Source organism: Acipenser ruthenus, chromosome 6, assembly GCF_902713425.1.
Source record: "Acipenser ruthenus chromosome 6, fAciRut3.2 maternal haplotype, whole genome shotgun sequence".
NCBI classification, from domain to species: Eukaryota; Metazoa; Chordata; class Actinopteri; order Acipenseriformes; family Acipenseridae; genus Acipenser; species Acipenser ruthenus.
Genome location: NC_081194.1, coordinates 17,846,175 through 17,870,638, shown reverse-complemented (window position 1 = coordinate 17,870,638; position 24,464 = coordinate 17,846,175). Strand labels below are relative to the sequence as shown.

Here is a 24,464-nt window from a genome sequence, read left to right as displayed (position 1 = left end):
ATTTTATTTTATCCAAACAAGTTCAAAAACATCTTTATTGAACATTTCTTTCCAAAACAATACTTGGACAATAGTTCCAGCTGCATTGGCTTTTTAGAAATTTGTTGTATTAATTCAAATTTAAAAGAAAAGTATTAAACAGTGCTGCTTGCATCCATTAAAAAAAAAGCAAATAAACTAACGGTGCATCATCTAATAACCAGTAAACAAAAATGTTTGCATTACAATTGCATTAAATTTCCAGCTGTACAAATACATTTTTTTTTTTTGTTAATGAGAACCATAACCATACTTTACAATTGTACCACTGCCTTGCACTGACACGTAGAACAATTTACAGTATGTATAGTCATTCAAAGTACTCCATTCAAACAGAATGTTTTCTACATTAGGCCATAAACACTTTCCTCCTATCGGCTCGTTTCTTTCGCCATTTTAGGTTTGTCTTTGTTTCGTCTGTTGTCATGTACTGTTATTTTCAGCATTGCGATTGCCATGCATTTTGGCAAATTCAGCAACATGCAATTTCAAACCTGGTGTGTAGCAGTTTTGTTTTTTGTCTAATTGTCTTGTATCCAGTCTCAAAGCCACCTGCATTATTATACCATTGCAGTTACAATGAACAGAAGACTTGATAAGTTTACTCGGCTTTCTAACCAATAGATGTTTGCTACAGATCCCAGGGGCGATTCAGTCTGACTGTTGACAAATCAATGGCTTGGGAGAGTGGGGGGAAAAAGTAAATTCATAGACTGACAGCTGTTGTGTTTACAGTGAAGCTGTATAGCTGTACTGTTTTCATATTTATTTATTTTTTTCTCCACGAACGGGCTCATCTGGGTCGTGGAGGTCAGTCTGAAAGCTTATGTTTAACATTCAAAATGACTAAGGGTATTGAGAGTAACAAATTAAAACTTTTAATTAGGACAGTGGTTTTATGTTTCTCCCCAACAACGTGACCTGAGTGCCGTAGATCCTGAAAAAATAATGGGGTTGTTGACAGTTAAGTTTGTGTGAGCCATAACCATGGCTGTAGTAATCCCATTGTGGTGCTGGTACAGTAGTTTTAATATTACACACACACTAGAGCATACGCCGCACCAGTGTATTAGTCGCTCACCCCGGTACTTTTTAGGTGCTTTTTTTTTTTTTTAAAAAAGGCATAGCAATTTTATAATGATTTTTTTTGACAATCAGAATTTAAAAGAACACTGTAAAGTTGTACAATGTTATACTACCGTAGTATGTATTATTCTGGTAAGATATATAATTTGCTCAAAATAGTGTAGAGCTGCAGTTTGTTCGAAAAATTCTAACGTATAAAATAAGTAAGAAAAGAAATAATGTAAAGAAATAAAGTACTTTGTTCAGCTGACGGTAAACAGAATTCGGAATTGATCGGTTGTTGCTTAAAACACAAACGTTTACTCATATAAGTAATTTAAGAACAGAGATGAGTTGTTTATTTTTGGCACAGGGTAAATAAAATACGTATACAGACATATTTTAAAAATTAATTAATACTAAGACATATGTTATTGGATTTATGTCTACAGTTCACAAGTAATTTTACAATGCTGTTACTAATGATTACTAAACAGGTGGAGTTTGTACCATAAAAAATTCTTCACTTACCTAAAAAAGTTGGAATAGTGTAAATAGTGAGCATAAGTAGGCTATCTCACTGCAGTGGCTTGTCTCTGCTATTGAGACTTGTGTTCTGTGTCGTTGTTTCCTTCAAAACCATTATCAAAAAGATCTTCCTCAGACACTTTGCTAAGGTTACAAGTATCATCACTTGGTTAAGAAGCATGTTTGCAGCAGAAAAAGGCAAAATGGTGATTGACAACAAGGTAGAAGTGGATGGAATGTTCAAGTGTGAGGCTAGGTGAGAAAGCTGAGAAGTACTGAGACTTGAATAAGACATTGAATAAAAATGTTCATGTGAAACTGGTATTTTCCTTCGCTTTTGTTCATAACAGTAGGACCACAAACAAATAGTATAATATATGGGTCAGAGAATATTACCACCCAATAATATGTCTCGAGCTGGTTTTGAGCCATAATACACGAGTGGCACCGCTGGTTAAGTTATGTATTTTCTTGTTTGTACGACTGGTTGCTTTTACCTTCTGTCTTAAGCTGTGTTTGTTTGGCAGATAGTTTATTTTGTTTGTGTACACTACGACAGGCTGCTCTGAAAAATTCTGCATTCATAGTTATGTCTGCACAGGTAACGGGCAACGTTGCTAAGATGAAATTCAAAAGGTGTTTGTGCAGGGCTTTTTCAGACATCTGGTGAAATTCTCTTTTTTTTCTCTTTGTGCGGAAATATTACTTGCAGTTTATGTCCGTATTTTCATTTTCTTGCTCTTTTAAAAACGTTTGTTTAAGTTGTTCTGTTATTGGTGTGAACCTGTTTGTTTTTTTTTCCCCCGAATTGTCCACATCTTTGTTTTGAATGTAGCCTGTTAGGCCACTTTACAGTCCTTGTTGTAATATGGCAGCTGTTGATATTAAGCGGCACTGACTGCACACTGGAGAAGGTGATGACATAGGAAGGAGTCCTAATATGAACACAATGTTAATCATGTTCTGACGTATGAACATAAATATCAGTATTTATTTTTTCCAGTTTAGGGAGTCTGTTGCCATAATAACACAGAATATATAGCATTAACCATTGTATACCCTAATCGCGGTGTAGAGTAACAGGAACGGTATCAGTACCTAAACTCTGGTAAACCGCAAAACCAGTGTACCACCTCACTCCTAGCAAAAACAATCCAACAAACCTTTGTTCAACAGTACATGAGGTGGATTAACCTGTACCACCCAGCCCATTGTAATGCAGTTGTTTCAAAGGCAATATGGCCTAAACCAGGGGTCTCCAACCCTAGTCCTGGAGAGCCCCTATCCAGCAGTTTTTATAGGTGTCTTTACATCATCCGTGGCTAAAGATCTGAAACTCCTGTTAATCTATTTAAGCCAATAATTGGTTCAATTAAGTAACTGACAGATTAGTTGAAACAAAAACCAGCAGCTACAGTAGCTCTCCAGGACCAGGGTTAGAGACCCCTGGCGTAAACGTAGACTTGCTATGTGTCCTGTTAGAGAAGGTTGCATTAACCCTAGTTGTGGGACTCATAGTTCAGCTTCTTTTATCGTGTTTACACAATTGCGGTCCTAGAATCCCACTTGAGTATGATCATGTTAACATGATCCCGGTCCTTAAAGGGTTAATCTGCTTTTGTCTCCCCTTGTTCTATACCTGGCTACAAGTAGAACCCTCCAGTTAAAGAAAATTTATGGTATAGTTGTTGGACTGCCCTAGGCACTGTAATTTAATCAATAACACCTTGCATGATGACTTGGAGTTTTATATTTAATTTGTAAAAAGTAAAGGTACTACACACAGGGTAGGATTCCTTTTGACCCGCTTGCTCTCAAGGTCCCTTGAGGGGATTTTAAAGAAATGTGAAGCACAAATCAGGGGTCTCGAAACGGATTCCATGTTCTGAACACCACACAAGGAAATAAATGTATTTTATAATTTACAGTCTTGAGCATAGAAGAGCGCTCAGCACATTTTCAGAGATTTGGGGCACAATGTAAATATATCTTATTATACAGGACCTAACTTATTAGCTGGATGTTCTTCAGCTGCTCAAGAATTATGGAGGAAGTCAATGGATGGTAGCAGATAAGCGCTTACTCCAGTCTTTAACTGCTGTTTATTTAAAGAGGTAAAACACCTGTTAATTTTACAAAACTAGAACCAAACAATTGTTATAGATTTCCTAAATTCTGAATAGGTTTGCAGAGATATTCATGTACTGCATAATCCTTTACATTATTTTGACACTGGTTTTCTTTCCACTACAGAACGGTAAAGCAAAATTGTGCCAGTAGACAGTGCTATTAGTGTGTGTTAATATTAATACCTCCCTGACCAACCACAGCTCTAGTTACATAAGATTGTACTAATGTGATTAATAATATTAGGATTGTACAGCCACTACTGTGTTTAAAAAATTGTTTTTTTTGTTTTTACCGTGTTCTTTCACCTGGGACTACTGACAATAATATTGCACCGATTCTGACATTAAAACTCAATAAATGATAGTGAGACGAATCCTTCTTTTTAAAATAATAAATGTTTATTCTTTTATTAAATTGTTCCTCTTTTGAATTCATTCTGTTACTATTTCCATAATGTATTTCAGCACATTTTGAAAAACAAAAAAAAAATCTGTTTGGATGCCATGTGTGTGTGTTTTTTTACAAGCAGCGCCATCCGCTTACTGTTTCTAATTAGAGCCTCCGTCCTCCCGCCAAACACAACGTTTGTGGCATGCATATGTTACTTGATCAAGCTGAAGGGCTTTCATTTGGCAAAATGAAATCAAACTATACAGTCTATTTATTCATCTACCAGTACACGTTGAATGTGCTGGCAGTCTTACACAAGTAGGCCTACATTTTTCAAAGCCTTTGCCACCTTGGCAAACTTTGGGGGGAAAATAGTTGAGCCACAAGGGAAAACGTTTTGCTTGTGGCGAGCGGCTAGCAGGAACGTAGCTAACTACGTTGCTGGTCACTGCGAAGAGAGACGGAGATCATAGATATTCTATATACAACTCCCCCTTTACTTCCGTCACGCTGCGCAGAAAGGCAGGCGTTTTTGTTGACTGCAAGTTGAAGAAAGATGTTTGCAAGAAAGTTGCAACAAATACTTTTAAATGTAATAGTCCTTAACCCACAATTTTAAAAATATGTTGGTAAGGTTTGACTCCCTTTCAGCACCCCTAGGGCTGCTTCTGAAGTACTTGTCACAGTACAGTAGCTTTGTATAAAGCAGGTACTGTGATAAGATGTTGTCGTTTCCATGTGTCACAGTGTTTTTTTGTTAATAAAAATGTTTTTTGATGTGATAAAATACTCTGCTGCAAGTGTTACTGCTTCTTCCTTGTGCTTGTTCACTACAGTTATCCAGAATGCCTACCCTGTCGAGCAGCACCTATGGTGCCTCACCCCGAAAATATTCAGTTTTAACAACTGTCATGCCTTATTCCTACTGGATTAAATAACCACTAGTAATTCTTTAAATAAGATGAGCAAGGTGTTGTTTCTTATAAATATGTAACTAAGTGATGTAACTCTGAAGTACACAGCATTGCTCTAAGGCTGCATTCACACTGGGTCAGTTTCAAACGGACTCGGTCTGGTTCGTTTAGTTTGAAACAATGTACCCATGTGCTTGCTGTAAACACTTTATCTGCGAGCAAAGGGACCAAGTTCGTTTGGATGCAAACTAACGTTAGTTGTGTTTGGGTTTTTTTCTTGCATATTGCTATTGAAGAAAGCACTGGGGGAGTACTTCGCTAATTTAATTAATTATTACATGTATTAAATGCCTACAGTAGGAGTATAATCAAATTTACGCAATTCTGTCGGCATTAAACAAAGTAATTTAAGAAAATACTGAATATATTTTACTGTTTTGTGTTTTGTCCAGTTTGAATTTTGGTGTCTGACCAAGTTTGTCAGAGCTTCACCCTCTGTCCAGATATACACAACTCTAAAGCCATTAAAATAACAGTACATAATAACACAATGATAGTTTAAAAATTAAACATTGGGTGAATTTATTGCAGATCATAACAACTCTTTATTTTATTTATATTGTCATCTAGTCAACACATGTTAAATGTACAGAAAGCCAGATTAGATCAGCTATTGCCATTTTAACATATGGTACACACTCGTAATCAGAATGATTAAACTTATTTTTGAATGGAGCCAAAACAACCTAATACATTACTCTGCTAGTCACATGTAGAGCACAATGATGCAGTTTTGTACTTAATAAAAAAATAAAATAAAGAAATGATATGTATGTGTGTGTGTATATATATATATATATGTGTGTATATATATGTGTATATATATATATATATATATATATATATATATATATATGTATATATATGTGTATATATGTGTATATATATATGTGTGTATATATATATATATATATATGTGTGTGTGTGTATATATATATATATATATATATATATATATATTAATATATATATATATATGTGTGTGTATATTCTTTGTTCCAGTGCTGATTTAAGGTCTCGTATGCCCCTTGAGACTCCCTTGAGAAAGATATGTACAACATATCGAAACGTTGGGCAGCTGGCTCTTTGAGCTAATATATATATATATATATATACACACATACACATACACAGTGCCTTGCATAAGTATTCAACCCCTGTGCTGTGGAAGCTCCCAGTTTACACCGATGAAAGAAATTGCCCTAACGAGGACACAATTACCTTACCATTGGCCTTTACCTGTGAACCATTAAAGTTGCTGTCACATTTTCTGGATAAAAACCCCCACTGTTGAAGGATCATCGGTCAGGCTGTGAATCTTAAGGAAAATAAAGACCAAAGAGCATTCTACAGAAGTTAGAGATAAAGTAATACAAATGCATAGATTAGGGAAAGGGTACAAAATAATCTCCAAGTGTTTGGATATCCCAGTGAGCACAGTTGGATCAATAATCAGGAAGTGGAAGCTGCATCACACCACCCAGGCACTGCCAAGAAAAGGCCGTCCCTCAAAACTCAGTGCTCAAACAAGGAGACTTCTGAGCGAAGCCACAGAGAGGCCAACAATCACTTTGAAGGAGCTACAGAGTTCAGTGGCTGGGTGTGGAGTAATGGTGCACCAGTCAACCATATCAAGAGCTCTGCGTAACACTGGCCTGTATGGGAGGGTGCAAGAAAGAAGCCGTTACTCAAAAAGTACCATCTGTAAGCATGTCTGGAGTTTGCCAGAAAGCATGAGAGTGACCCAGCTGCGATGTGGGAAAAGGTTTTGTGGTCAGATGAGACCAAGATAGAGCATTTTGGCCAAAACTCAAAGCACTATGTGTGGCGCAAACGTAACACTGCCCATGCCTCAAGACACACCATCCCTACAGTGAAGTATGGTGGTGGTGGCAGCATCATGCTGTGGGGATGCTTCTCATCAGCAGGGACTGGGCATCTTGTTAAAATTGAAGGAAGAATGGATGGAGCAAAGTACAGGGAAATACTGCAAGAGAACCTGCTTCAGTCCGCTAAAAAACTGAAGCTTGGGAGGAAATTCACCTTTCAGCAGAACAATGATCCCAAGCACAAGGCCAAAGCAACATTGGAGTGGCTCAAGAACAAAAAGGTCAATGTCCTACAGTGGCCTAGTCAAAGTCCTCATCTCAATCCCATTGAGAATCTGTGGCACTATTTGAAAATTGCGGTCCACAAGCGTCGTCCAACCAACCTGAACAACCTGGAGCAAATCTGCCAAGAAGAATGGGCCAAAATCACTCCGACACTGTGTGCAAAGCTGGTACATACTTACCCCAAAAGACTTAAAGCTGTTATTGCAGCGAAAGGTGGCTCTACCAAATATTAATGTGTGGGGGTTGAATACCCCCACACATTTTAGTTTTAAACAAAGCACCGTTTCCCCGCCCACCCCCAAGCCAGAGGAGGCAAGCTGCACGAATGCATTTTGTTTAAAACAAGCACAACGTTAGCCCAGGTTTTCATGGATGTTTAAATCCTGAGTTTTTGTTAGAGTTACGATTTCAGTGGTAACTTAAATGTAGCTTTTTTCCATTTTTATAGTACTGTTTTAAAGACTTTAGAACCATAATGATATGAGTATTGTATTACTGTATACTTGTAGTATTTGCCAGATTGAGAGTGTAGGTGTCCACATTTTAATAAAACCATTGAAAATTCAGTTTTCAGAGTTACGGGTATTTCAGACTTATGAACAACCTCCATTCCCAAGGTGTTCGTAACTCTAAGGTTCTATTTTATGTACAATAACCTGAAGTTCAAAATGTCCACTAATCACCAGTACAGTAAACAAAACAAACAAGCGTTGTGTTTTTTTGTGCAGAAATGTACAGTACAGGTAGGCTACATTACTGCAAATTGTTTCCACCGGAGAACTCTGATATAAGCATCTGGACGGTCTTTTTTTGCAAGTATGTATGGCAAACTGTCACCGTTTTCTAAAAAAATCACAGTACGGCGCTATATTCAGATGCTGCTCCATAGCACGCCATGGTGTTAAAAGCGCGGCACGCACATATGTTGACATTCAGAAAAAGATTCCCCAGTCATCCAGGCAGTTCTGTTTGCTGGTAAACCACAGGCAGGTGGTGAACTCCAATAAAACAACGTGGGGTTTTCGATTTGTCAATCACATTTTTCACTGCCATCCATATTGCAACAAAGCAGGAAAATTCGTTCCTTTCTCGTTCCAGCCATGCTTGCTTGCTGTTGCAGTCAGTGCTGTTTATTTCAAACTGCAAACCTGACACTGCGTGCAGGGATTAAATAGCCAAGGTATAGTACAGGAGTAAGCGCTCAGTAACGAGGCGCAAACAGCTGATTGATCAATCTGTCAAGCTTTTACACAGTAAAGTGCTGCCGTTTGTATTGAAAGGTAACAAGGTGTAAGCAGCTGATTGGTGGATTAGTAAGAGTGATTACTAAAGTAATATGCAGTGCGTTTGTTATTTAAATCTATGTGAATGGCACACAACGAGATCCAAACAGCTGATTTTACCCGAAATATGATGTGCTTAACGCGGTATAAGCGATACCTTTGTTATTGAAATCAATGGGAACGGCTAACATTATTTGTCTGATATAAACGGTTGCCCGAAATAACCCTGCATGGTGTAAGTGGTGGATACTGTACTTATGTTCGCAGTTACATACAGCATTTCGAATTGTGTTTACAACGTACTTAGTTTATAAAGTACTGATTTCCATTGCCCCTAGGAGTCCGTTATAAGTGGAGTGCACCTGTATATACAATCGCAAAACCGTGACGATTAACAATTTTAATGTATCAGACCAGGACAACAAATTAAGGCTGAAACTGTGACAATCCCTGTTTGCACTGGATGTCTGGTAACCCTAATGTAATTCCCAGTTTTTCTGTTTTTTGCTCTACTGGTTTTCCTCAGAGTATGAACAAGAGACTATCCTAAGTGATTTTATATGAGCCTAAGCACTACTTCTGTGTTTGTTTTAATTTTCTTTTTATTAAATTTTGTATTTAAAGTAATATCACTTTTGAAAGTTTTATCCCTTGCCTTAAGGAAGTAATTGAAGCTGTACTTTTACTTGAAAATTGGTTCAGTTTAGGGTAAGAGGATGGCAGTCAGCCTTAAAAGAAATTGCATATTTGGAAATCTTGGGTTTCTTGGGTTGCATCACTCTTCGTTTGACTTAAATTTCTTTTGAGGTATGGATGCCTAAAGCCAATTTTCAACCATTTGTTTTTAATCTATAGTGGCCTTTTTCAATCATACTTTTTATTTTTTTTATTTTTTACTTTTACCTTTGAGTATTTCAAGTGTGCTAATGACAATTGAATAACAATTTAGTTTGATTGTTATTTCTAGCAGTTTAGTACTTTAGCAGTATATAAAACCTGAATCTAAGCATTCTAGTCCTCTAGGGATTTTGAGAAGGCTGGGCAGTCAGAATAGATGACAGTTTTTACATTGGGGAAATCAGACCATTATCCAGGATGCAAAACCAAATGTAATTAATATAGTTTGACAAATTTTAAAGCATTGATTTTATTTATTTTATTATTTTTTGTGGTGTATGATTTCACCTTCTATAGTTTTGGCTCTTTTTATTGTTTAAATACTGGACTTCTATATAGTTTTGTTATTTAATCTTTCTACTATGCCTGTTAATGGGCTTTGTAAACTATCCTACAATGCCTACAAAGTAAGCCAAATAAAAGAAACCAAAGCACTGGTGTATAAAAGGGGAGATGCATAATTTACAGTATATCGCATAATCTGGAACATATTGCACTATTGGGGGGGACCTTAAAGGAAAGACAGAAATACCTATATCATATAACTAGAGCCCAGGTGCATCAAGTGTACTTTCGAGACAGCTGTCTTCCTCGCTTGATTTAAAAACGATGTGTCTTAGTTTTTAGCCACATAGAGGACACTCTGCGTCCCTAGACTCTGGAGTTACCATAACAATACAGTATAACAACCTTCAACATACAGGGGAAAATGTTCAGTGTTGTACAGTGATCTGTGGATCTAAAGTAAATATAGTATAAATAATCAGGTCGGCCAGGGCGTCCTCGGCTCACCGCGCACCAGCGACCCCTGTAGTCAGGCTGGGCGCCTGCGGGCTTGCCTGTAAGCTGCCCGAGAGCTGCGTTGTCCTCTGACGCTGTAGCTCTTGGGTGGCTGCATGGTGAGTCCGCAGTGTGAAAAAAAGCGGTCGGCTTATGGCACACGCTTCGGAGGACAGCGTGTGTTCGTCTTTGCCCTCCCGAGTCAGCGCAGGGGTGGTAGCGGTGAGCTGAGCCTAAAAATAATTGGCCATTCCAAACTGGGAGAAAATAATAAAAATAATTGGCAACAACTAAATTTAAAGAAATGGCTTGATTAGGTCCTTGCTTGTATCAATAAGCAACCAAATGAGCACGATGGGCCAAATGGACCTCCTCTTGTTTGTAACATTTCTTATGTTCTTAAGTCAAATACAACATAGTACCTCCATGAATCTATACTGTTCAAGTCTTTCAGAAAGTAAAACGGGTAAACACAGTATAATGCTAAACTAGACTTGCCTGATCGATTGCATGTACACTGTAAAACATTTATTTTTAAACAGACACAGTAATGTATTTCTTTAGGGAATACACACAAATATTGTATTCCTTAATTTTAAACACTGTGCGTCCATTTTACAATTTGTATATTGTTAGATATTTTTAAAATCACCACTTCCAAATAATTTAATTAGTTCAGCGGATAAACGTATTTCTGGCAAAGAACTACTTTACACAAAAAAAAGGCTGCTAACATACGCAATTCAATAGTGAAAAATTCAAAGTTAAGAATTCTATTTAATGCTACATCTCTAAAACAAACAGGCCACTAATGTCAATGCCTTCCTCATGTGCTATTAGAACAGAATTCTGTTTAAGCGTATTCAAGCCAAATGTCTCCGTCCAAAAAAACGCCCATGTGCACCTTAAATAAGAACATAAGACATTGTACTAGAGAGAGAAGGCCATTCGACCCATAATGCTCGTTTTGGTTGTTAAAAATCTTGCAAAGAAAGTAAATTGGACAAAAGACAACCACTCTGGCTACTATAATAAACTTAGTACTTTTTATTGCTTTCATGCTGAACTTGTAGCCGTCTGCATTGGCGGTCTTTTACGTAGTGACTCTGAAGCTTTATAAGTCTTGTGCTTTCCTCTGCAGGTGAAGCGTCACATTGATTCTGTTGGGGAAACTGATATGCTGGCAATGAAATCTGTATTCATTCTGGTCTTTCCACTGCTCATGCATGCAATTCAAAACACAGGAGTTTCACAGCTATCACATTACATGCACATAAAATATGGATTAACGCAAAATCCAACAGAATATAAAAACACTGCTAACATTTTTGACATGCGGTAGAGTTTTATTGACACAAGTTGGCAAATTTATGTTTTTGCAGCTTCTAGCAAATGCACTGTAATGACGAAATAAACAAGCATCAATGAACTCCCTTTTGATCAGCTTCTAGCGCATTCCTGTTATGTGTTATCTTTGCTGTGACTTTTTTTTTAAAGTAACATGCACTGGGACTTATTTAAACTAAAAGAATGGAAGAAACTACAATAAAAAGTAAATGTCGTCAAAGAGATCGGGATGGTGATCTGAAAGCTGTTTCAATAAAGTGGTGGCTTTGACTCCTTTTTGTTTTTCAATTCTTTTAAAACTTTCAACATTTTGACTGTCCACCTTCAACCAGGTTTCTGTTGTCATCTGGCTGAAATCCAAAATAGTTCCACATCAAGCTTCTCTCTCCGGCATTCGCCGTGACTGCTGCAGTAATTTAATTTTCCCAGAACGTGCAGGGTAGTTGGTCACTTCCGCTAAACAGATACGAGTAAGCTTAGTTCATATTGTTTTTAAAGCACGCAATTACAGAGGTTTGTTTTAAAAGCTTAAAAAAAAACAAAAACACAGTATTGAAAAACCACAACACTTAGATATTTTTATTTCACCCCAATTTATTAGGTATTGTGGGATTTTGGTATCCTGATATACCATAGAGATATCGATATATACCACGGAACACTACGTCTACTGTACAAGAAAGCCTAGTTAACTGGCAAGATAAATGTATTGCACACAAGAAAAGCATTCTGTGGCATTTCCTTTCATAGCAATCACTTGATCTGACTTTTGAAAATGTAAAGGGGGGAGGAGTGTTCAATTTAAACATTGAATGGTTTGCAGAAAAATGCGTAATGGTTAGTGGCTTTGGCGAACAGTTTTCCTTGTTGAATATTCCTATATTAAGTCAAGGCTGTGGTTTTAAAATAAAGGCTAATGCTTTGGCTTGTTCCGAGGAAGTGAAGGCATGCAAAGCAGCAAAGTTGGTACACTCCCAGCGGAGGTTGGGTGAGGGGAGGGGAGGTGGGGTGGAGTGGGTATGATATGCACACTTGTCTTTCAACTGCCCTGCAGTCTACTTTCCCAAAAGATACAGTTCAGAAGTAATGAACACCTGGGAAACTGGGTCAAAGCTAAGCTGAATGTACTGAAAACGTTGACAGTTGATCTTAAAATCATGCAGTCTGTTGTCTGCAACCAACACAATATTCAGACATCATCTTTATCCTAGCAAAAATAAAGGTGGAGAGCATGGCCTACGTCCTTTTAACAGTGACAATAATTAAGAATTAACTTTGTATGTAACCAGTGCATTTAAAAAATAAAAAAATGTAAAAAATTCCATTCAGATCATCGGTATGCATCCTTTTTCACAGTACTACAGTAACATAGGCCAAATAATGATATCCTGAAAATTCTTTCTAGAGTTTTCACTTACTGTGTTTTTTTTTTTTTTAAATCATGTACAGTGTACATCCCTTTTTAAGAAAAGGAAGACCTAACGATATGCACACTTGGATGGAATGTACTGTAGCAGACAGTCACATAGACTGTTATTGAGGTGAACTCTGCATTTTATAGCCCACAGAAATTCTGCACAAATTAGCTGGGGAGGAACAGAAACAAGGAACAAGTTGCAGCACGAGTGTTTAAGAAATGCAGAGTACAAGCTTCTTCTTATCCTCCTGGACTTACTTAATGACGCCTTGTCTTCCGGTTTTAAAGAGAATTGCCCTGTTAATTTATATTTGAACTGCAGACTCACAAAAATATAGCCCTATACAATTTCAGTTATTGAGCAATGCCATTAAATTCCTCTGTTGCTCTGTACTGTACTGACGCCTGGCTGTGTCATGTTGCCGCTGAGGGTTGGGTTGCAGTGAACGGTGGCTGTGGCTGCCTGCTTCTGTGTTCTTGTCTGCCTTTCTCAGAAATGTGACACACAACTCTTTTGGATTCCAGAGGTTTTATTCCCAAGTATGTGTTACACTTCCAACTAGTTCTGCCCATCTGTATTTTGGGCAACCAAATGAGAAGAAAAATCAAGAAAAAGTCAAATGTATATTCTGCATTTAGTCATTATATATATATATACACACACACACACACACAGTACTGTGCAAAAGTTTTAGGCAGGTGTGAAAAAATGCTGTAAAGTAAGAATGCTTTCAAAAATAGACATGTTAATAGATTATATTTATCAATTAACTAAATGCAAAGTGAGTGAACAGAAGAAAAATCTAAATCAAATCCATATTTGGTGTGACCACCCTTTGCCTTCAAAACAGCATAAATTCTTCTAGGTACACTTGCACAAAGTCAGGGATTTTGTAGGCATATAGTCAGGTGTATGATTAAACAATTATACCAAACAGGTGCTAATGATCATCAATTCAATATGTAGGTTGAAACACAATCATTAACTGAAACAGAAACAGCTGTGTAGGAGGAATAAAACTGGGTGAGGAACAGCCAAACTCAGCTAACAAGGTGAGGTTGCTGAAGACAGTTTACTGTCAAAAGTCAAACACCATGGCAAGACTGAGCACAGCAACAAGACCCAAGGTAGTTATACTGCATCAGCAAGGTCTCTCCCAGGCAGAAATTTCAAGGCAGACAGGGGTTTCCAGATGTGCTGTCCCGGCTCTTTTGAAGAAGCACAAAGAAACGGGCAACGTTGAGGACCATAGACGCAGTGGTCGGCCAAGGAAACTTACTGCAGCAGATGAAAGACACATCGTGCTTACTTCCCGTCGCAGTCGGAAGATGTTCAGCAGTGCCATCAGCTCAGAATTGGCAGAAAACAGTGGGACCCTGGTACACCCATCTACTGTCCGGAGAAGTCTGGTCAGAAGTGGCCTTCATGGAAGACTTGCGGCCAAAAAGCCATACCTCCGACGTGGAAACAAGGCCAAGCGACTCAACTATGCATGAAAACACAGGAACTGGGGTGCAGAAAAATGGCAGCAGGTGCTCTGGACTGATGAGTCAAAATTTGAAATATTTGGCTATAGCAGAAGGCAGTTTGTTTGCCGAAGGGCTGGAGAGCGGTACACGAAATGAGGGTCTGCAAGCAACAGTGAAGCATGGTGGAGGTTCCTTGCAAGTTTGGGGCTGCATTTCTGCAAATGGAGTTGGGGATTTGGTCAGAATTAATGGTCTCCTCAATGCTGAGAAGTACAGGCAGATACTTATCCATCATGCATTACCATCAGGGAGGCATCTGATTGGCCCCAAATTTATTCTGCAGCATGACAACGACCCCAAACATACAGCGAAAGTCATTAAGAACTATCTTCAGCGTAAAGAAGAACAAGGAGTCCTGGAAGTGATGGTATGGCCCCCACAGAGCCCTGATCTCAACATCATCGAGTCTGTCTGGAATTACGTGAAGAGAGAGAAGCAACTGAGGCTGCCTAAATCCACAGAAGAACTGTGGTTAGTTCTCCACGATGTTTGGGCCAACCTACCTGCCGAGTTCCTTCAAAAACTGTGTGCAAGTGTACCTGGAAGAATTGATGCTGTTTTGAAGGCAAAGGGTGGTCACACCAAATATTGATTTGATGTAGATTTTTCTTCTGTTCACTCACTTTGCATTTTGTTAATTGATAAATATAAACTATTAACATGTCTATTTTTGAAAGCATTCTTACTTTATAGCATTTTTTCACACCTGCCTAAAACTTTTGCACAGTACTGTGTGTGTGTATATATATATATATATAAATTGCTGTATTTTCAGGCAGCACACAGTAGTGGTGTGGTAAGATTACCAGAAGATATGTAATGACGTGGTTTGGAATACTCACCCCACCTTGATGTTGAGGAGTCTGCTGAAAAAAAATGTGTTTGTAAATATTTGAGACTAATGAAATAAAGGATCAACGGTTACTGGGTATTCTTGTTACTGTTACATGTGATGAAGACCTCTGCAGGTCTTTTCCCTGGAAGATCAAACATTGTTTAGCTTTGTAGTGCAGGCTTGGGTAGAACAGCCGCTGTGTACTTCTCTGCTTGAGGATGGTGTCTAAGGCTGTGTTGGATATCTGGGGAACCTGCCAACAGCCTTTAGAGGATTGACTGCCAGTGCCAATTCGGTACTTTATTTGTTTAAAATTCTTTGGACTGTAAGGCAGGTACTGTCTTTTGCCCTATTCAATGTTCAGAAAATGAATTAATGTGGCAGTTTATTGCTTTTGCTTTTTTTATTACTATACATACACTGTATTTTTAAAACATATGGTTGTCATAGGTCTCTAAGAACAAGCTGTATCAGACAGTAATGTTGCTTACCTGCTCCAAAGACGGGAGGATGGGGGAGGTGAAACGTAAGGTTCTTGTGATTCCTTTTGTCAAAATAATCTGTTCAGGATATAGAACGCTGTCCTGCAAGCATTAAGATTTTGCATTACACGTCTCATTTATTGTAATGTACTATTGTTCGCGGTTCTATTGACAGTATAACGATTGTAAATTCCCCAAAAAAGTGGAAAGAATTTGTAGTTTTGCTGCAGAAGAGCTAATAGTTAGGGTGTCTGATTTTTGGGGTTTGACCCGATTTAAACCAGATTTTCCGCATTCAGGTTAAACGCGAAAACTCCCCAGATAGGCACATACTGTATAAGAATAAACACATGTGCAGTTGTCTGATTCAGATGCAACGGAGCAGAACTGGCGCCGATGACGGTAAGCTGATTTACCTATTAGAAAAATGTGGCTTCTTGGTGTTTATATATAGATAGACAGATAGTTAGATATGTATTTGTATTTTTCAAAATTACAGCAATATAGTTTTTAAGGTCTTTGTTGTTTTTTGCACACTTTTCTTCCCAGTTATTTGTTTTATGAGTGTGTGTTTAAGCCAAGAGCATTTAGATGTAATATAACAGTCGATCGTTTCTCTTTGTAAAACAGCGTGAAATAAAGTTGTTTAGTTTTCCCTTATGTTCTGTGTGCAATTATACTTGCAATTCCACTACAAAATAAAACTTGATTGGAATGGAGAAATGCCTCCATATACAGTGTGTTTGAGAGAGAGAAGGGGAGAGAGATAGATGTCGTCAAGTCTGCATACCCCAATGTGTGGAAACATACATACGCTGGGGATTTAAATTGTTGACGACAAAAAAATAATTTCAGTTAATATTGTTTTTAATCGCATATTTGATGCAATTACTGCATCTGTCTCATTTGTTGTTTGTTGTTGTTGTTGTTAATAATAATATTACCAGTATTATCATCTTCCAAAAAATCTTTATAGTTTTAAATTTATTTTAGTGCTGGGACGAACACAGGATTTTCATGTTTGGACATTCACTTAAGTATTTGTTCGGAAATTCGTTTGTTTTTCAAAAAGTAGTAAAAGCCATTATATTGCTCTGAACGCAAGCAGAGATAACATAGCAGTAAGGACAGGGGGCGTGGCCTTGGCCCCTGTGTGTGTGCCTTTACAGCAAGACCTTCCAATATGTAACACGTTTTAAAATAGAAAAATATCCCAGGAGTAAAGAATAAGTTCTGTAGGACTTACTTTACCCCAGTGAATTGATTACAAAGCAAAGGATACCAAATAGCAGTTCAAGTTAAATAAGAACATAACAAAGTTTACAAACGAGAGGAAGCCATTCGGCCCATCTTGCTCGTTTGGTTGTCAGTAGCTTATTGATCCCAGAATCTCATCAAGCAGTTTCTTAAAGGATCCCAGGGTGTCAGCTTCAACAATATTACTGGGGAGTTGGTTCCAGACTCTCACAATTCTTTATGTAAAAAAGGGCCTCCCTATTTTCTGTTCTGAATGCCCTTTGTCTAATCTCCATTTGTGACCCCTGGTCCTTGTTTCTTTTTTCAGGTAAAAAAAGTCCCTCGGGTTGACATTGTCAATACCTTTTAGAATTTACAATACCTGCTTGAGTCAGATTGTCGCGTAGTCTTCTTTGTTCAAGCCTGAATAGATTGAATTCTTTTAAGCCTGACTGCATACGACATGGAATAAACCTGGAATAATTTTGGTCGCTCTTCTTTGCACTCTTTCTAGAGCAGCAATATCCTTTTTGTAGCAAGGTGACCAGAACTGAACACAATACTCTAGATGAGGTCTTACTAATGCATTGTAAAAGTTTTAACGTTACTTACCTTGATTTAAATTCAACACTTTTCACTATATATCCGAGCATCTTGTTGGCTTTTTTATAGCTTCCCCACATTTTCTAGATGAAGACATTTCCGAGTCAACGTAAACTCCTAGGTCTTTTTCATAGATTACGTCTTCAATTTCAGTATCTCCCATATGATATTTATAATGCACATTTTTATTGCCTGCGTGCAGTACCTTACACTTTTTTATATTAAATGTCATTTGCCATGTGTCTGTCCAGTTGTGACCTTTGCTGCAGCAACAGTGTTTGCCACATTTTTGTGTTGTCTGCAAATTTAACAAGTTTCTAAATCATTAATGTAGGTTAGAAATAGCAGAGGATCTAATACTGTGGTACACCACTGGTTACCTCGCTCCATTTTGAGGTTTCTCCTCTAATCAGTTTTCTACATGTTAACCACTCCCTAATCCATGTGCATGCATTCCTTGAATCCCTACTGTGTTCAGTTTGAGAATTAATCTTTTATGCGGGACTTTGTCAAAAGTTTTCTGGAAATCTAAATAAACTGTGTCATATGCTTTGCAATTAGCCATTGTCGATGTTGCATCCTCAAAACATCTGATTTTTCTATCCGAAAACATGTCAAAAAATATCTGTTTGGATATTTGTCCCAGCATTAATTTATTTACAACCCAGCATTGTTGTTAAATTCTTGGAACCAACTGCTAAATCCCAATGGACTCTAGTGTATTACTCGCCTTAAAGCATTTATCAGTTTCCTTTAGAGTTTATTTTACTCCATAAACTGATGTTTTTCGCAGCCATTTAAATAAGTTGTTTAATTTTAACATATCTTGATCACTTCTGTAAATATAACATTGTGCCAGTATTGGCAATGCTCTACATACTACTGCATACCCTATGCTCCAGTATACTGTTGCTAGGCTGAACTGTACCTTGTCTGCCCATATAGTTTATTTTATTTATTTATTTATTTTTTTTTTGACCACCTGAGCAAAACTGCATGCCCACAGTCCTACTTGAAGTGTTCTCTATTGTCGCATTGTCAGATGTCCATAATAGATCATTCTATTTAATCTGATGATTTTGATGGCGAACAAACTGCTCAAAGCCCAATTACTGTATAGACTTTTCACTTTAAACATCTAGTGACAAATCATTTGTTAAATATTGCAATAGCAGAAAAATCTTTTTGAATACTTTCTTTTTATGCTTTCATCTACAGTACCAGTAAATAATGTTATTAAAAAGCTTTGCTCATTTTTTTCATGAACAGGTGTCTAATTAAAACTTCAGTTATATTTGAAGTGGCAGTGTGAATCTAGAATGTAAACTTGGACAGAATTTACTTTCTATTTTAATCCTGCTATGAAGGAAGTTCTAAAATAGAGGAGGTTATAATAAGTAGGGTAACTGTTGTCATGTGTGAAAATGGGTCTTTCACTATCAGCTTGGGTTTAAGTTTTCATTCATTTATTTAGTTTTGAGGTTAAGCAAAGCAGACTTGGATTTACTGCAGTATAAAAATCAAGAATAAGATTCATGACAGTTGAGACTGAATACGTTGTTTACTGTCTGTAGTACAACGATTTAACTGCAGCTGATTTCAAAAGTGAATTTCTTTCACTCCACAGGGAGATTTATACTGGCTTTATCTGCTACTCCAAGATTAGAATGGCATGTTGAGTTAAGACTTGATATAAAGCCTGTTCTTCCTCTTTAACAGCTGCTGTTTCCTTTAGCTAGATTGAAATAAAATAAGGTTGTTACTACAGTATGTACAAGAGCGCAGAGCTTGAATGAGACCTCATGCAGTTCAAGGTTTACAAGAGTAAGGGATATCTTGCCCATTTTGTACAACCTTCATTTTAAGTTCCAGTATTGTGTGTGTTTGTGTGTGCTATTTTCCCCCCTAGGGTACTATTGGTGGGGCAGGGTTTCAAAGTACAGTAGCAGCATACTGTAGATCAGAGTTTGCATGGAGTAGTAAGGTTCAGGGATTTGTTTTTTCTGCAATGAATTGTAGTCAAGTTGCATTTAGTAAGTAACTGCAATTAGTTTAATTTACCCGCTGAGTAAGCATTTGTTGATTAGTTCAGTAGCCATGAGAACTATACTGTTGCATTTATTGTCGTAATCTCCTTTTGTTGAAAGGCTCTCAACAGTGTTTGAGTCCATAAAGCATCGGACCATGATCATTTGTTGCAGTAGTTGCACAATATAAACCTTTATGCTTTACTAATTTTGTTTCACAGAAGATGCTTGAGAGGAGGGAAGAGTGCTGCCGCCACTGAGGCCTAAAACTGCATAACCGAGCAAACAGCTCTTGACCAGGCAAAACACGAATGGCCCAGGGAAGTCAGCAGATTGATACCCAGGTGTTACATGACCTGTGCCAGAAGTTTCCTGAGGTACCTGAGGGTGTTGTATCCCAGTGTATACTGCAGGTGAGTGTGCAGTGTCCCACTCATCAAGATTGTTCTTGCCAGTGCTTGGAATAGGTTAACCCTAGTAGCTAGCCACCCATACGTTACTGCAGTTTAAAAAGCTGTACTGAACTGTTGCTTTCAGTTGCAAGCGTGCAGAATAGGGATGCACTAACTGATATATAGATAGAGATAGATGGAGAGATAGAGAGATAGATAGAGATATTTTTTTTGGTGGGTTGGGGTAATGGTGTGTGTGTGTGTGTGTAATCTAATTTCTTGCTTGTGAAGTTACATTTGTGCCGAAACCGTCTTTTTAGAAAAAATGCAATAAAGGAATTATTTAATATTAGTACTTTGTGTGTGCCACAAATCTCTTCTTTGCACATGCAAGAAATTGTATGTTTTGTTTATTCTGCTTTTGCAGCACCTAATTGAAGATAATGATATAAACTTTCTGAATGCTTTTGTTGAACACCTGTAGCACAATACGAATTTACCAAATTAATCAATTAGGTCCAAGAACAGATTTATGGCGCACACAAAGTATTAATATTAAATAATTTCTTTATTGCATTTTTTCTAAAGACATAGCGATGTACCGGTTTCTGCACAAACGTGCCTTCACAAGCAAGAAATGTGTGTGTGTGTGTAATATATATATATATATATATATATATATATATATATATATATATATATATATATATATATATATATATATATATATATATATAATATATAATATAAAAAAAAATCATAAAAATGACTTTGTATAAAATTGTAAACCATCACTTGAAATTGTAATTATATGCTTTTTTTAAAAAAGCTTTAAACTGAGCACATCGTGCATACATGTTTTACTTAGTTTATGTATTTTTATAGGTTATACTGTACATTCTGCCATAAGTGAATTTAGCAAAACACTGAAATCAAATAGCATGTGGTATGTTTACTGAACTTAAATGTATATACATGCACCGACGGGTGGATTTACTAAATAGTAGTATTCAGAGGTCATGCTACACTAAAACTTGCATTTTATAAAGGCATACATTTGTAAATACACATTTTCAAGCTCCTAATCTGTTTTACAAATGATATTGCTTTATTCTTATTGCACTTTTTAACATTTCAAACATGAAATAGCATCGTTACCATAAACTAGTGCACTAGTAGAAATACAGTAATAAAAAGACAAGCTTACTGTACATTAAATGTTTTTATTTGGAAATATTTTCGTACATAAATATACTAAGTGGGTAAATAATAATGTGCATCGCATACTTATTTCAGACACATAGCCTAAGAGAAAATACAAACACAACATGTTAACTGTACTGAATACATTCTCTCGATCTAGCTTTGTTAAATATGTAAAAGCTTGACTAGATCACATATATGCAGGCCTATTTTATTATTTACTACTGGCATCTGATACAGAAAGGCAATGAACTGAATGAAAAGAATTGAAAAACGGCAAGCATACAAACAGTGGGTAGCATTGCTCACTTAGATGTGTTTCTGTGTGATGCCTGTTAAGTTTAGACTTAATGTAAAGGCTTTTGTTTTTTCTTGGGCTATTTACGTGTTTTACTGTTTGGATTCCTGGCTTGGACTGTTTCTCTGGTTTTAGAAGTGTGTTTGTTTGGCCTGCATATTGTTCTGTAGACCTCCGTCAAATAAGCACTTTTAATTATGCAGTACCTGGATGGAACAGAACTTTGCCCGGAGTTTTTTGTGCAGTAAATATTTTGTTACAGTAACAGTTCCTAATCTATACAGTAGTACTCTCTGTATCCCCAGAAACAGTGAATTCTCTCTTGTTTATGACTTCAACATGATCGATTTAATTTAATTTCTAAAACCTGCAATTCTACATTTAGATAACTACAGAATGAAAATGAACAGTGTATTGATGCTGTAATCTGTATTTCAATACTGAGCAGAAGTTAAAGTAAATGATAATGACGGCGTTGATCGTTATTTTTTATTTTCGTGTTTTTGGTTTTTTTTCTTTTTTGCATTGCTACTGTAAAGTGTCATAATAGACTTTGTTTTAAGCATTAGTGTTACTTGGTATTGATTTAAAAAAACAAAACAAACAAAAAAAAAACCCTGTCAAAGGAATCTCCTCATTTCAAATTAGTGTTTTGATTGTTTTTAAAGCTGACAAATACTGATCAGATTGATTTAACCCCCTTCCCCCCGAAATCTAGATCCCGAAATTTGCAATTACAATTAAAACTGCTATTTTGTGTAATTGGTTACAATTATGCTGTAGTAAGCACTATTCTAATTACAATTACACTAAAAAGTAACAAACCACTGCTGTTGGAAAATATCAACTGACACAGTAAATCAAATCTAATGTATATCTCTTTTTTTCTCTGCCCCCATATTGAGTTGGTTATTTGTCAGTGGTAAGATGCAAATTAAATAATAAAGTGATTTTATTTAATTTTCTTCCTCTCTCTCTTTCTTCTGTCTAGAATAATAACAATTTGGATGCCTGTTGTCAATTCCTGTCTCATGAGAGCACCAAGTATCTTTATGGAGAAGGAGATCTAAACTTCCCTGACGATTCCAGCATTTCCGGACTTCGAAATCACATGACCCAGCTGAACCTTGGCTTGCAGTCGCAGAATGTGTATCACCCATCCGGCTGGGAAGGAGTTAGAATGAATGGGAGCAGGACTCTGGCCCACAGCCTCAGTGACGGGCCCCTCCAGGCCGAACAGCCAAACACCGAATTTTTTCAGCAAGAACCCCAGTCAGCTCCGGTGCAAGGGCCTTCCCACTTAAACGTCTTTGGAGTTATGGACACAACGCGAAACCCACATCCTCCGCAGCACCTTGGACTTTACCAGTTGGGTGGCAAAGGAAACTCTGCAAGCTCTCAACAGGCCCCTAGATTTAACCCTATCACAGTCACACTGGCCCCCAATATTCAGACTGGCCGAAACACCCCCACCTCTTTGCACATACACGGTGGGCCCCCGCCGGCTCTAAACAGTCCCCAGGGTAACTCTATCTATATTAGGCCTTATGTCACTCAATCTGGTACAACCCGGCAAACTTCTCAGCAGCAGCAAGTGGGTTGGTCACAATTTGGTCCCAGCTCACAACAGCAGCAGCAGATCTATCAGATCACCCATCCTTCCCAGTTGCCTGGCCCCTGTACTCACCCATCCCAGTACAGCTCTACACATACCTCAACGCACCAGCCACAGGGCCACCAGACGTCTCACGTCTACATGCCCATCAGCTCACCCACTACTGCTCAAGCGCCTCCTTTCATCCAGGCTGCTCCCGGCAGCCAGCCTTCTTCATCTTCCTCTTTCAGCCAATACAACATTCAGAACATCTCCACAGGGCCACGCAAGAACCAGATTGAAATCAAACTTGAATCACCCCAGCGGAGTAACTCCAACACCACCACTGCAGTGCTGCGCCCTGGAGGAGTAGGATCAGGCTGCGGCGGACCTCGTTCATCCTCCTCCACTGCTGTCCCTTCCTCCTCTGCTGCCACCTGTTCCACAACACCCTTATCCATCAGCAGTCAGTCACTGAGCCGCAGCCAACCCACCGTTTACATAGCTGCCAGCCCGCCCACTTCCTCTGCTGCTGCTGCTGCTGCTGCTGCTGAGGAGGCCTCAATGGCTTCCTCTGGCTCCCGCACCCACCCCAAGTTTTACATTTCAGCCAACGCAAACCCCACGGGTGATGACCCTAGTCTCCGGAACCCGCCCACACTCTACATCTCTTCCAATCCACAAATGCCAGGGACAGCTGCCTGTCGGAACATGGCAGGGCAGGTGAGCATGGGCCCCGCCTACATCCACCACCACCCGCCCAAATCCCGGGCTTCCATGGGCAGTTGTGGCACCGCCACCTCGCCCAGGGTGGTGGTAACTCAGCCCAACACCAAGTACACTTTTAAAATCACAGTCTCTCCCAACAAGCCTCCGGCCGTCTCCCCTGGGGTGGTGTCCCCCACCTTCGAAGCCACCAATTTGCTCAGCGTTCCATCTGATCACTTTGCTGAACCCGAGGCCCATCATCTTTCGGACCCATTGTTAGTGCAGAGGGAAAGACCTAGCGAGGCCAGAAAACTCAGCATGGGAGCAGACGATGCAGCCTACACGCAAGGTATTATTTATTGAGTTGTTTTATTGCATTTATATAGCACTTTTTATACAAAAGTATCGCAAAGCGCTGTACAGTAGCAGAAACAAAGAACACACCACAATACATTCGGAAAGCATGTCACACATACAACTGCCACAACCAGACCATGTAAATAACCGTATACACATAATAATACAAAAGCAGTAATTATAAAGTTGCATTAAAACCCACTAAGATAAGAAAGCCATTTTATGAAAGTGCATT

At 38.1% G+C, this 24,464-nt stretch overlaps 1 protein-coding gene across 3 annotated transcripts in view; it reads left to right on the top strand.

Moving 5' to 3' along the window:
- The window catches only part of LOC117411419 (TGF-beta-activated kinase 1 and MAP3K7-binding protein 2-like), a 40,772-nt gene that overhangs the window by 3,562 nt on the left and 12,746 nt on the right, over positions 1 to 24,464 (top strand). For 2 of the 3 annotated variants that reach the window (XM_034018935.3, XM_034018934.3), the window contains exons 2-3: positions 19,899 to 20,090; positions 22,562 to 24,221. In XM_034018935.3, coding sequence (XP_033874826.1) covers positions 19,989 to 20,090; positions 22,562 to 24,221 — 1,762 coding nt within the window. In that variant the 5' untranslated portion in view covers positions 19,899 to 19,988. The remainder of the gene's footprint in view (positions 1 to 19,898; positions 20,091 to 22,561; positions 24,222 to 24,464) is intronic. The other variant, XM_034018936.3, reaches the window with a different exon arrangement.